A 13,990-nucleotide genomic window follows, 5' to 3' on the forward strand; every position below is an offset into this window, starting at 1 on the left:
AGGACCCACTCCAGGAGCTTGTAGGGGGGCTTCAGGTCTCACCCGGGCAGGCACCACACTCACACACACACACACACACACACACGCACGGCACCGGCTCCTTTCACGTGTCTTTAATAAAAGAGCTCAGAGCGCCGCCGCCAGCAGCCCCCGCGTACAAAAGCTGGGTGGAGGAATCGCATTTTGCATAGCCCTGAGAGCGCGAGCGGCGTACAAAACGAGTCGCCTCGTACAAACCAAAACCATCTCTGCATAAAACTCTCCGTACAGAATAAATCCTCTCCTCTCCTGATGTCCCACGGCCCCCACGCTGCTGCCTGGTGCTTGCTCCCAGGTAAGGCATGGGTTGGGAAGGGGCTGGGGGCCGCGGTGCAGGGCACGCCCGGCACAGGATGCCCCCGGTGCAGCGGGGTGCAGGGTGCCCTGCTGCGGGATCTTCCTGGGGTGCCAGATGTGCAGGGATGCCTCCATTCCAGGCACCCCCCTGCATGATGCCCCCGGCACCACGCACCCAGGTTTGGGGTGCTCACGGTGCAGGGATGCGCCGCTTCCAGGTACCTGCGTGATGCCCCCGGCACCATGCACCCGGGAGCTGGATGTTCATGGTGCAGAAATGCCCCAATCCTGGACACCCCCCAGTGCCGGCCGCTCCCATTTGAGCCTCACACCAACCCCAGGGGCCCTGCTCAGAAGCTGGACTCGGGCACAGCCGCACGGCGCAGCGATGCCGTGCGCTCCCGGCCCCGCAGCACCGCACCCCGTGCACCCGGGGGGCCGGGGGGGGGCTGTGGGGGACCCCCCGCGCCCCTGCCCAGCGAGGCCGAGTGCCGCAGCAGGCGGAGGGGGCGCGGGGGGAGGCTGGCCGAGCTCTGCGAGCGCCTGATGGGCGGCTCGGGGCTCCCCAGGCTGCTGCAGAGCGCAGCCCCCCTGGTTTTGCCCTCTTGCCGCCCCCGGGGGGGTCTCTGCTCCTGCTCCCCACTCCCGGGGGGGCTCTTGCTTTTGGGGTGCAGGCGCGGGGCCACCTCGGCACCAGCACTCCGGGCTCGGCGCAGCGTTGGGGTGCAGAGGGGCAGCTCAGATTTTTTGGGGGTGCCGGCTGCCTCACCCAGTGAGGGGCTCCAGGCCTGGGGGGCAGCGTGGGGGCTGCCATCCTCACCCACCCCTGCTGGGAGGACGGTGCGGTGGGGGCGGCGGGGCCGGTGCCCCGGCTCCAGGTGCACCACCAGCTGCCCCGGTGCCCAGGGCCGGGAGGTGAAGGACCAGCGCAGGGGCATGGGCCTGGGGGGGCCGTCTCGGCGGGCGGGGGGCAGCTTCACACTGAGGCTGCGGCTCTGGACACCGCGCACCGAGGGCCTCGCCTCGAAGCCGCCTGCAAGGAAAGGAGCAGGAGGTCGGAGCAGCCACCCCGGGGTGCTGGGGGTGCTGCAGGTGCTGGGGGTGCTGCTCACCTTTCTCCTGGGCAGTGCTGGTGTCCGGGGTGCTGGGCGGGGAGGGACGGGGGGCAGGGGGCTGTGACACGGCGCTGTCCCGCTTGCTGCCACCCAGCCGGGCCACCCAGTGATCGGACAGGGGCGAGCTGGTGGAGCCTGCAGGGAGTGGGGGGCTGTGAGTGGGGCCGGGGCCGGGCTCTGTGCGAGGGCTGCGCGGTGCCGGCACCAGCACCGGTCCCACCCACGGCCCCGGGAGGGCTCAGCACCCCTGGGAGCAGGGCGGGGGCTGCTCGTGGGGCTGCAGCAATGTGGGAGCTGCAAGGAGCTGTGTGCACGTGTGTGGGTGTGCACACCTGTGGGCTGTGTGACCACACCGTGCCGTCCGTGCTGTGCAGCTGCAGCTTCAAGCACGTGTGCAGTGTGTGCAGGCACCCAGCTGCATGCAAGCGTGCACAGCTGGCTGCGGTGTGTCTGCACAGTGCGCTCGCTGCACGTGTGCGTGCACCTAGATGTGCTGTGTGCACCTGCAGCACTGTTCACACATGGGGACACGTCCCCAGGTGCATGCACGCATGTGCACACCGTGCCGTGCACACACACGTGTCCAGGTGCTGCACACACGTGTGTCTGGCTGTGCTGTGCCCACGTGCTCCGTGGCACTGGGCCATGCCCACGTGCATGCCCCAGAGGTTCCCAGGCACCATCACAGCGTGCAGGTGGCCGTGAGGTGCCACGGCTGGGGCGGTTCCGCTCACCTCTGGCGGCGCTGCTGGCCGACCAGGCGGGGATGGCGTTGCGGCGCTGGTAGAAGAGGATGTAGGCGCTGCGGGTGCTCACCTCGTCCTCCTGCACCGCCTCCACTGTGCTGTCGTCGTAGCTGTACCACCGCCCGTCCAGGGAGTTGCAGCAGTAGGCTGGGGCAGGGGTGAGGGAGGGCACGAGGGGGCAGGGACCCCCCTGGGCTGCCCCTCACCCGGTGCAGCGGGGACGGGAGCCCCATGGCGCTGCGGGGTGGTGCTGGCAGCGAGGGCGGCCTGATCCCTGCAGGCGCTGCTCTGGGACACAGCCCCACGCCCCCAGCCCATGCTCCCTGCCCTTTGTGCATGCCCCCCACCCCGTGTCCTGCCCCACAGCATATCCCCTGCGGTGCCCCCCAACCCCGTGCCATACAAACCCATCACATGTGCCCCGGAGGTGCCAGCCAAGCCTCGTTGCACACCCCTGCAGTGCCCTCCAAACCCCACGTCCTGCCCCACTGCACATCCCCCTCCAGCACACCCCAACCCCATGCCCCATCTCCTTGCTTTGTACCCCAAACCCAGGCTGTTCCCCAAAGCACACCATGCCCCAAGCCCCACTGCCCATCCCCTGGGGTGCCCCGCAGCACACCCCACTGCCGTGCCCCGTCCCACCCCGCACTCACCGGTGTAGTGGCCGCCCTGCATGCTGCCGTGGTGGTTGCAGACGGCGTACAGGTCGTACAGGGAGTCGCGGGGGTGGTTCTCGGGCAGGCGCCGGGGTGCCCAGCGGCCCCCCCCCGGGGCGAGGTGCGGGGCCATGTCCAGCCCCCGCAGGGGGAAGCGCACCAGGGTGGTGAGTTTGTGCCGGTGCTCGGCCACCTGCCGGAACCGCTTCAGGTGGATGATGAGGATGTCGGGCAGCGTCCAGAGGCTCAGCTTCACCGTGCCCTGCTGCAGCACTTGGCAGTGCGGGCAGCGCCACGCGTCGTCCGGGGCCAGCTGGGGACACCGCACACCATGAGCACCCTGAAACGAGCCCGGCAGCCCCAGCAGCCTCCCCCCGGCACCGTGGTGCTCACGGGCAGCTTTCAGGGTGCCCCCTACCTGCTCCTCCTTGGTGTAGAGCTGGAAGCACTCGTCCAGCGTGCAGCTGTGCTGCTGCTGGTGTGCCTGCTGCTGCAGCCGCACGCTCTCGGTGTCCTGCACGGCCTCCTCCTGGAGGCTGCCGAAGAGGCTGCGGGGCAGGGGAGGCCGGGAGGGTGCTCAGGGCAGGGCACCCCACGCTGCCCCCGATCCCCACGCGGGACTCACCGCTCCTTGGTGGCCACGTCCCACTCGGCCGTCAGCTGCACGTGGGGGGGGCCGCCCGCACCGCTCAGCCGCAGCGCCCTGCGGGGCAGCGTCAGCCCCGTGAGTCCCCGGCCCCTCTCAGTGCCTCAGTTTCCCTCCCGGTGGGGCCGGGGGCAGCAGCACCCCCCTCCCCATGGGGACAACCGTGTCCCCCCCTCACCTGTCGATGGCGGGGTGGCAGAGGGGCCGGGCGTCCTGCGGGGACAGGTAGGTGCCGGGCGCTGCGTCCCCGGCCACGCGGAGCCGGAACAGGGTCCCTGAGCCCTGCGTGGCACAGCGGGGTTCAGCGGGGGCTGGGTGGGGTTCAGGGGTGTTCAGGGGGGGCTCGGCCACCCCAGGAGCGGGGCCACCCCCGGCCAAGCGCCCACCCCAGGCTGGACGCAGGCACCGATCCTGGTTTGCATTGGGAATTTAATTCTGGGTCCCCAGGGGCTTCGATCCTGCTCCCACCCGCGGTGGGGACAACCACGGGGACGGGGTCCCACCCGTGGGGGCTGCCCCCTCCCAGCCCCAGGGACAGCGCGGGGACCCCTGGATGGTGGCGCCCCAGTGCCAAGGGCTGGGTGACGCCGCGGCCCTGTCCCCGGGAGGGGGCACCCGGGGGGGTCTCACCTGCGCCCCGCTCCTCATCAGGTGCCGCAGCGGGGCCAGGAGGCTGCGCTGCAGCTGCGCCCACGACGCGCCCCGCTCCTGCCACAGCACCAGGGGGGGCCCGAACCTGGGGACAGAGGGGACGGGGCTGGGATGGGGCTGGGGCAGCAGCAGGGACGCCCCCCGGGGATGGGGGCACTGGGGGAGCACCGGGGGGGGCGCGGTGCCGGTACCTGGCTTGGTGGGGGCCAGTGCCCGCGGCGTGGCACAGGAGCAGCAGGAGCGTGGGGGGGGCCGGGGGGCGGCCTGCGGGACGGGGACATTGGGGGGGGGACATTGGGGGCGACATGGGGACAGGGGCACAATCACAGCCCGGGGGCGCAGCATCGCCCAATCCCAGCGCAGCGCACACAGCTCCCACCAATCACAGCAGAGGGGATCCCTGCCTCCCACCAATTATAATAGGGGGTGAAATCTCCACCAATCACCACAGGGCAGACACCTGCCCGCCACCAATCACGGCACAGCACACACCTGCCCCCACCAATCACAGCGCGAGGGACATGGCTCCCGCCAATCACTGGGAGGAGGGAAGGAGGCTGCCACCAATCAGAGCAGGGCAGGCACCTGCTTCCACCAATCATGAAATGGGGGTGGAGGGGGCTGTTATCTCCCACCAATCAGAGCGTGGGGCTCTTTTCTCCCACCAATCCCAGCACAAGGACTGTTATCTCCCACCAATCAGAGCCCAGGGCTGTTATCTCCCACCAATCAGAGCCCGGGGCTGTTATCTCCCACCAATCCCAGCAGCGCCCCGGTACCTGCGGGGGGCGCAGGGGGCCCCTGCAGCGCGTACAGGGCCGCCCCCTCCCCGGCCGTGCCCAGCTCCTCGGCGTCACCCAGCGAGCGCAGGGAGCCCCGCGGGGACACCTCCGCCAGGATCACCTGCGGGACACCACGGCGGTGGGGGGCCTGGGGGGGGGATTTGGGGTGCCCCCGCTGCCACCAAGCCCCGGTACCTGCTCGGGGGGCACGTCCCCCTCCCGCGCCACCATGGCGCGCAGCTCCGCCACCGTGCCCCGCAGCGGCACCGCCAGCCCCACGCGCAGCGGGCGGCCGGCATCGCGCTGCAGCACCAGCGTCACGTTGAGCGCCCTGCGGACGGCATCGGGGGGAGTCAGGGCAGGGGGCACCCCCTCGGCCGGCACCCTCCCGTCGCAGCACCCACACCACAAATCTTTTGGCCCAAATTGTGCGAATCGCTCGGTTTTGGGGGAGTGGGGGGGATGCGGGGGCTCACCTGGTCTGGCGCGTGGGGATGGGCAGCGAGACGCAGAGGAAGGGGTCGAAGGTGTTGCTCTGCTTCAGGCAGTGCGGGCACGTCAGCGAGGACCTGCGGGGCGCGGCACGGCGCTGGCACGTCCCCAGGGAGCGTGGCAAGATGCCACACAGATAGGACAGCCCCACCGGGGCTGCGAGATGGAGGTGGGGGGCTTGTGTCCCTCCATGGTGCCTACCCAGAGCCACGCACAGCCCCGGCCGGCTGTTCACTCTGAACCCTATCAATGGCACCGCAGCGATTGCAGCTGCACAACCTGGTGCTGGCCGCGCAGCCCCAGCACAGCCCGGCTCAAATCAATGCTTAATGCCAGCAGCCGGCACTCCTCTCCTCTCCTCTCCTCTCCTTTCCTCTCCCCTTTCCATTTTTCCCCCCTCTCTTTTCTCTGCACCTCCACACGTCCCCTCGCTGCCCTCCTTCCCAAGCCCTCCCACCCCAGCAGACCCAGGGGGTCCCAACCCGTGGGTGTCCCCCCCCCCGGCAGCACCACGCGGCTGTGGCGCTGCTCCCAGGGCAGGACGCGGCCCTCGCTCACCTGTACTGCGCCTGGAAGTGGCTCTGCACAAAGCTCTGTGCGTGGGGCGCCGCGGCACCGCCGGCACTGCTGCTCTGCTCCAAGACGGGCTGCGGGGACAAGGGACAAGTGGGGTGAGCCCGGGGCACCGCGGGGGCACGGGGAGTCAGGCACAGCTGCGGCGTCCCCACGGGCTCTGCAGCACGGGGAGCGACCCCTGCCCGGCCCCGTGGGGGATTTTTGGGCACATCCCCACGTGGGCAGCACGGCCCAAAGCCTCAGCCAGGAGCAGCCCCGGGGCAAGGAGGACCCGGGAGAGCCGAGCCCTGTGGTAGCCGTGGCAGTGAGCTGCCCTGCGAGTTCCCCTGCTCTGATCCTTACAGGACACGGATGAAAACATGACAAGTGCTCGGCTTTTCAGGGCTTGGGCTGCTGGAAACCAGGGCTCAGCCCCCCCAACACCTGGCCCCTCTCCCTGCCCTGCCTCAGCCTCCAGCCCTGTGAAAGGGGCGCCCTCAGGGTGCGCACAGCCAGCGGTGGGATGCTGCTGGAGGACTGGGCTGTTGCAGGGAATGAAGAGTTTTTGGTATGGCCATGAGCAAGCCTGAAAATGCAGCAGGTATTTGGACGGGCTGTGGGTTTGCCTGGTGCCATCTGTTGGCACCAGGTCCCGCTGAGCCTGACGTGTCCTCACGGCCTGCTGGGGGCCATCTGCCGTGTCAGAGGGGGACCTGACTCACTCTGAGCACTGCCCGTGCCCCCTCTGATTCCCCCAAATTGCCCCAAATCTCCTGGAGGTTCCTCCTCCTGCTCCAGCCCTCCGAGCAGCAAACCCTTCGGACCCCTGGGGCTGCTCGGGTAGACCCAGCGCCTGTTTCAGTCCCACCAGAGAGCTGTCACCAGCGGCTCCTGCCTGTCCCCAGGGCACAGGGGACACACTGGGGTTGTGCCAGCACATCCCCGGCTCAGAATGTCCCCAAACCCGGTGTCCGCACTCTGCATCCCACAGCGTCCCCACCCCGTGTCACCCCGTGTGACACCAGCAGCAGGTTTTGGGGTGGGGGACGCGGGCGCTGATTTCTCCCAGGGGGTTTCAGGTGCTTGCTGTGCTCCCAGCTCCCACCCAGCCGCCTGAGCAGCTGCTGCCTGACGGCAAAAAGCGAGCTTCAGCTTTTCTTCCTGTTTAATAGGTTCTGAAAGCAGAAGGGAAAGCACAAAGTGCCCCCCGCAGGCACCACTTTGGAGCCAAAGTGCCACCGAGACCGCTCCCAGCAGCGATCTGCTGCACCCACGGGTGCTGCAGGGACCCAGGGCAGGCGCTGGGCTCCACGGGGACCCCAAAACAGTGGGGGGACACCCGGGAAGAGGGCGCTGCCCATGGGGTGCAAGGGGCGGGCAGCGGTGGGTTCAGCTTCTGAGAGCTGCTGCTGCAAAAAGGACGCTGGGGGGCACAGAGGGCCCTGTCCCGAAGCCAAACGGCCTCCGCCAGTGTCACACCAGGCGCTGGCACCTCACTGGGGACGGGGACACGGGGACATTGAGAGCAGGGACACCCACCTCGGTGGTGGCGCAGGGCCCCTGCGCGGGTGAGGCTGCGCCCAGGTCCTCGTGCATGCGGTCCAGCAGCCAGAGCAGGAACTCGAGGGCGTCGTGCTGCGCGTTGCCCCGGAACTGCGCGCTGTGCTTGGACACGATGCTCTGCAAGGCACGGCGCTGAGCCCCGGGACACACGTCCCAGAGATAACTGACAGCCCGGCACGAGGCCCTGATCCCGTCCCAGCCCCAGCCCGCAGTAATTAAGCCCATAACGGGCCGGTGCCCGCTGTCCCGGCGGCTGCAGGGCTGTCACAGCTCTGGGCCGGCCAGGGAGCATCTCCCAGCAGCTCGTTGTGCAACAACTTTTGGGCACCAGGAACCGCTGACGCCCCAGCAGGCAGTGGGGATGCTCCTGGGGCCGGGGCTGTCACCAGAGACCCCCAGCCCAGCTGAGCCCCCCCCACCCCACCAGCATTACCCCATTGCCAGCCTGATGCCACCCTGTGCCTCAGTTTCCCCAGCGGGGTGAGGCTGGCAGTGCCACCCCAGGGTGTGCTCAGCCCAATGCCACCCGGTGCCGCACGAGCAGACCCCAGCACCCAGCACCCTCCAACTGGCTGGCACATCCCGGTAACGAAGGCTTCCCTAATTAGGCAGTTCATGAGCTAACAGCCCCACAGAGGCTCTAACGACCTTGACGCCCCGAAGCCTGTGGTCTCACACTCCCCCTTGCTCAGCTCCAGCCCCTCACAACCAAGGCTCGGCCTTGGGGCCCCCCAGTTCCATGGCCACTGGCTGAATGCGCTGCCCCGTGCCTCAGTTTCCCCTTCTGCCGAGCAGAGCAAACTGGGGGGTGCTCAGCCCAGCTGGGTGCCCCCCAAGGTCCCCTCCAGCTTTGCCCAGCTCGGTCTCAGGGCCCAGCCCCTGGCTGAGCAGATGCACTGCTGGGATCGCAGCAAGCCCGACACCTCGAGCACAAATCCCCAGGGACACGCAGCACCAGCCGGGTGCCACCGTCACCAAACCAGCTGTCACCGAGCCCGCCACGGACAGCACCGGGCGCTGTGTACGGGCACAGTGCCCAAACCCCAGGCGGGCAGAGCCCCGGCAGCGGGGTGCCAAGTCAGCACCGAGGCTGAACCCTTGTGGGGCACCCGCCCTGCGCTCTCTTTGCTGCGAGGGAGCTCAGTGTAAGGGGAATAACGAAAATAACGGGGTGAGAGCGCCCAGCAGGCAGCCAGCACCCAGTGGGAGGGAGCCCCAGGCTCAGCCCGAAGTCGGCTCAGCCCTCGCGCTCCGTGCATGGCCCCGCGCGGGGCTCAGCACCACGGTGCCCGTGGGAGCTGCTGAGCGGCCGTGGGGTGACGGGGCCGGGCTGGGGCCGGGCTGGGGCCGGGCTGGGGCCGTCGGGGCCGTACCTTGAACTCTGCGGAGAGCCGCGGGCTGTAGTCGAGGGTCCAGAGGGCGCGCACCAGGGCCGCCAGGCGCTGCGTGACCTCTGCTCGGGCTCCGCGGGCGCGGTAGCGGCCGAGGGCGAGGAACTCGGCGAGCGGGGCGGTGTTGCTGAGGCACTGCACCACGGCGTTCATGAAGCACGTGTTGCCGTGGTTCCGCAGCCCCTGCGCGCCCGGCGGCCGTGCCACGGTCCCCAGCCCCGTCCCCATCGCGGTCCCCACCCTGGTCCCCGCCTCCATCCCCGTCCCGGTCCCGGTCCCGGTCCCCATCCCGGTCCCGCCGCCCCCGGGTCCCGATCCCTGCCCCGACCCCGACCCCGATCCCGGTGCCCGCCGCCCCCCGCCCCCCCCGCCCCCGAAGCCCCCCTCGTCGTCCTCGGGCTCCCCCCGCTGCGCCCCGCGCCCCCCCGCCAGGCGCCCCCATGCGCGCAGCAGCCGCCCGGCCAGGCCGCCCAGCGAGCGCAGCGCCCCCCGGGACCCCCGGCACCCCCGGGCCCCCCCGGGCCGCCGCCGAGCCCCCCGCCGCCGCCCCCCCCCGCCCCGCCAGCGCCCCCCGGGGCCGCCCCACGCCGCGCTCATGGCCCCGGGGGGCGGCGGCGGCGCCCGCCCGGTGCCGGTGCTGGTCCCGGTGCCGGTGCCGGTGCCGTCGGGGCGCGCATGGCCCCGGGCGGGCGCTGGGCGCCGGTGGGGAGCCGGTGGGGCCGGGGAGGGCGGTTTTGTGTGCGAGGGCGGCTCCTCCCCCGGCCGGGCTGGCTCCGAGAGAAGGGGAAGAGAAAGGAGGAGGAGAGGAGGAGGAGGAAGAGGAGGAGGAGGAGGAGCTGCAGCGGCGGTGGAAGCGGCTGCGCCCGGTGGCCCCGTCCTGTGCCCGCTTCGGGTCCCTGGGGGCCACCGGGAGGCTGCGACCTCCCCCGGGGAGCCGAGGCTGGAGGCCGGCCCGGGGGGCACAGGGGGCAGCGGGCACCGGCCCCGGATCGGGTACAATCGGTACAATCCGTCGGGGCCCGGTGGTGCCCAGCAGCTGGAGGGAGCATCGGCATCGGCGCTGCCTCTCTGCAGAGGTCACGGTCTGCAGGGCAAAGCCTCGGGGCTCCCCGGCACCAAGCCAGGAGATGGAAACGGGGAGCGTTCACGGGACGATGCGGGGATTCCTCCGAATTGTGCTTCACGTGCTGCGGGAAGAGCGGGCATCGCCGACCCCGGGAGCTCCCGGAGGGCTGCAAACAAAAGCACCTCTGGGTCTGCCCGGGGATGGGGGCACCAGGACGGCGACATCACCCCTGAGCACCGCAGGGCAGCGAGGCAGTCCTGCTGAGATGGGGGCACCCGGGGACCTGAGCCTGGGTGCTACTGAAAGCACGGGAGGGCAACGGGGAAAGCAAGGGCACAGGAACATGGTCACCAGATGCGGCCACTGCGAGCGGTGGGAGTTAGAAAGCCAAACCTGCCGGGCACATGAAAGAGAACAGAAAAGAGAGAGTGAAACAGCCCTGAACCAAAAAACAACAACCAAGCCTGCCCAAATTAGACAAGGAAATGTGCCAGGCCATAGAAGCTGCTGTCCTGGGGTCCCAGCAAGCTGTGACACGGGGCACGGTGCTGGTGGCACCGCCTGCCCCTGCTGCCACCCCTCCTGCAGGTAGCGCCGGCCCCTCCTGGCTGGGAGCGAGCGATTCCCACGTTGGGGTGAGGGCCAGGAATGCTCGCTATGTTAATCCGCCTTTCTCTAACATCCTACTCACAACTCTCACTCTCCTTTGCACGGTTCTGGACCCCGCGCCTTCCCATTCAGCTCAAATCAAATATTTATTGGCGCTGCAGCACGCAGGCAGTGCTGGGTTGTGTAAGTGCTTTTTGTCTAGATGCCTTTTTCGGGAGCCCCCGGCTTTCTCGGACTTGTGCCGTGCAAGCTGACGTTTTGCACACATCGGGCTCAGACGTGGAGCAAACGTGGGGTGGGGAAAACCTAAACATCAGCTACAAAGAGAATGGGAAAATACCCACCTGCTGTTCTGAAAAAATCCGTGCTGTTATGGCATGGACTGCCCCGGTGCCACGGATGGCAGGCGGCATAAAACCACGGGGAGGCTCCTGTGGCAGAAACGAGCCCTGCGGGGAGGCAGAGTCTGTGCAGGGCAGCACCGGGGTGTCAGGGAGGGTGCGGGAACAAAAACCTCAACAGCCCCGAGCTGAGCTGAGTCCAGCCCAGCAGAAACCCATTGCGATGCTGCCAAATCACAGCAAAAAGAAAAAGAAAAAAGAAGTCTTCACGCTCGCTGGGTTTTGCCCCAGGACAATGTTTTCTTTATCAAAGCCTCCCTGCTCTCTCAGCGCGAGCTGGGAACATCTGTGGGGCGGGCTGGGAGCCTGCTTTCACAGGGGGGCTCTGGAGGTGGTAAGTGCTTTCTGGGTGCAAGCAAGGACAACCGAAGCCTGCGTCTCTTTTTAAGATTCTGCGCTCCCGAGGAAATCCATAATGCCAGCCCCACATCGTTACGGGGGGGCCACCCGCTAATGGTGCCATCCGACTTCGTGGCTTAAGGCAGAAGGGGAAAGCTTCCTCCTGCAGGAGACACCTCCTCGTTCGGCCTCCTCGCTGCAATTAAATTATAGATAGCAAGCTAAGTTATTTAGCAGCCACATGAAAGATGCATGGGTGCTGCCTTTTTGGGAGCGGAGGCGCAGCAGCGAGGCAGGTGAATGCCGCCGGTCCGGGGAGCTCGCAGCCGACGAACGTGCTCCTGCAGCGCGGAACACGAAAGGTCAGCGGCAACTTCGTGCTGCCCCTGGGCTGCTCGAACTCACACTTTGCAATTTTGCTTTGTCATGAATATGTATGGTCCCAAGGGGCTGCTCTGGGCAGGTGTCTTTGGGTTATTTTTACCCGTTGTCCCCTGTGAAGGTGGAAGCTGAGATCCCTGCCGCAGGCACTGAAAGGGGGGTACAGAAGAGGTGAGCCCCGTTACAGCAGCCACAAGCCAAGGATTCGGGTGAGATCCAGCCTCCAGCCACAGGCACTCACATCCCTCTGGATTCTCCAGGGTGAACAAAATCAGCGTGCAGAGCCCCGCACGTCCATCCCCATGTTGTCATAACCTGGAACCTCAGTTTTTGCAGGGGGCTGGGAAAGCCCCAGCTTTTTGGGGACGGAGTGATTTGGGGTGAGGAGCAGTGCTCCATCACACTCCGGGTGTGTGTGATAGGCAGGTCAGAGCACACCCAGCTGCTCCTCCTGGGCTGCGTTAGCCTAAGGACTCATTTGGCAGCCTACAGAGTGCTTCTGGAGTAAAGCAATGACTTTGCCCTGCAATCTCCATCACTCCCTGCACACGTGGGGATGTGGAACTGGGTGATCTTTAGGGTCCCTTCCAACCCAAACCATTCCATGCTCCTGCCATCCTCTGGTTCTGTGTCTGCCCTGTGACTTCTCTTGGCCAGGTCTGTGCCAGCTGAACCCCCGGGGACTTGCTGCCCTCCTGCTGCAGGGACGTGGGGCAGCCTGGGGCTGGGCTCCCCCTACTCCCAGCACCGGGGGATTCACCTCCAGCCAGCAGACACCCCGAGGCACTGAGCAATGCACAAATCAGCAAACTCTGTAAAGTTATTTCAATGCCAGTGTGTTAAAAAAAATACTAAAAGGTTTTTGTGCCAGGGCAGAGCAAGACAACAACGTGAGCCCTTCTGCAGGCTGCAAGCCAGCACGCCACAAAGTCCTCCATGGAGGGGGAATGGCAGCCTGGGGGCCAAATTGCTGGTAGCAAGGAGCTCCCATCACAGCATCACGCTGTGAGTTCGTGCCACACAGCCAGGAACCCGGGTCTCCCTTCCCTCGGCTCCATGCCATAAAGCCAAGGAGCAGTTTCACCCACCCAAAGAGCTACCTGCTCCTGGAGCACGCAACAGGCATCACACAACTCTCACTTTTTTTTTTTTTTTTTCCTATTAAAAAAAAGCCATTTCCAAAAGCCAGGACATGCCCAATTTTCACTGCCCCTCACTTCACACCCTCTCCCCCAGGGAGCACAGTTTGGCTCCATCACCCAGGCAGCGCACAGCACACCCGTGCTGCTCACACAGGCTGCGCTGCCGTAGCCTGTCTGCTGCTGTCTTGCCACTTGCTGCTGCTCCTCCTGGGAATTCGGGGAGATACACGGGGAGAGATGTGTGTGCAAACACGGCTTGCAGCAGCGACACCTCGCTGCTCTTGTTGATGTGAGGGGAGCAGCAGCACCTCCCTCTGCCTGGCAGTGCTGCCCTCCTTACGGCTGGCTGCGGGCAGAGCCTCGTACGGCTCCGTTAGGAACAGGGCTGCTCCTCGTGACTAATGGCAGCGTAATGAGTAATCCACGTTGAGGCACAATTTGCCTGCCGTCAGGCAAGCGCCTAATGGGGAAACGTGCGACTGCAGCTCATGCTTTCCAAGTAGAGCCTGACTTCTGATGGAGGAGAGGCACGGGTTGCTCTGCCTCTCGGCTGCTCGGCATTATTCACGTAGGTCACATCCATTTGTAAAGCTCCAGGGGCTCCCCAGGGACCCCAGCTGTGCGGGTGAGGAGCGTGCACTGCTCTTAGCGCTGCTGGGAGATGTGCGGGGGGAGCAAGGAGCGCTGCTGAGCTGCCTGGAAAGCCAAAGAGCTTACGAGAGCCTGGCTGAGCCCCCACTGCCCGTCTTTTCCAGGTACAGCCACATACTCCGAGGTCACAGAGCTGCCCACAGCCAGCCTAAATGCCCTGAACGTGGTTATCACCTTGGAAGTACAGCGTGGGGGTCCTGCCCCAGGGATCCTCTACCCCTGCAGCTGCAAAGACACCACAGCATGGCTTCCTTGGGGGCACTGGGTCAGGGTGTACAGCAGCACGGTGCTGTGCTGCCATCGCACGCCGAACACTGCTGCGGGCAGTGACCTGCACTGGGTTGCTGCGCTGCAGCGAGTGAACTTGGTCAGTGTCCATGCTTATGATTTGGGCTGGCTTCAATACGTTGATGCCCCTTCACTCTGAAAAGAAAGAGGTGCAGGACAGGACTTCTCCATGTCTCT

The 13,990-nt window shown here is 66.9% G+C and overlaps 1 protein-coding gene across 1 annotated transcript; it reads right to left on the reverse strand.

The window, feature by feature from the left end:
* Window positions 1–686: 686 nt before the first annotated feature.
* USP43 (ubiquitin specific peptidase 43) lies at window positions 687–9,164 on the reverse strand (the record flags this gene model as incomplete). The annotated part of the gene is made up of 15 exons (XM_084298347.1): window positions 687–1,369; window positions 1,449–1,586; window positions 2,186–2,344; window positions 2,854–3,169; window positions 3,275–3,404; window positions 3,482–3,559; window positions 3,681–3,784; window positions 4,133–4,238; window positions 4,345–4,417; window positions 4,933–5,056; window positions 5,131–5,266; window positions 5,412–5,504; window positions 5,986–6,059; window positions 7,495–7,662; window positions 8,919–9,164. 15 exons carry the CDS (start codon window positions 9,162–9,164, stop codon window positions 687–689), a joined length of 2,628 nt encoding a protein of 875 aa, XP_084154473.1.
* Window positions 9,165–13,990: the final 4,826 nt, after the last annotated feature.

Source organism: Netta rufina (genome assembly GCF_964035555.1).
Source record: "Netta rufina genome assembly, chromosome: 19".
Taxonomy (NCBI): Eukaryota; Metazoa; Chordata; class Aves; order Anseriformes; family Anatidae; genus Netta; species Netta rufina.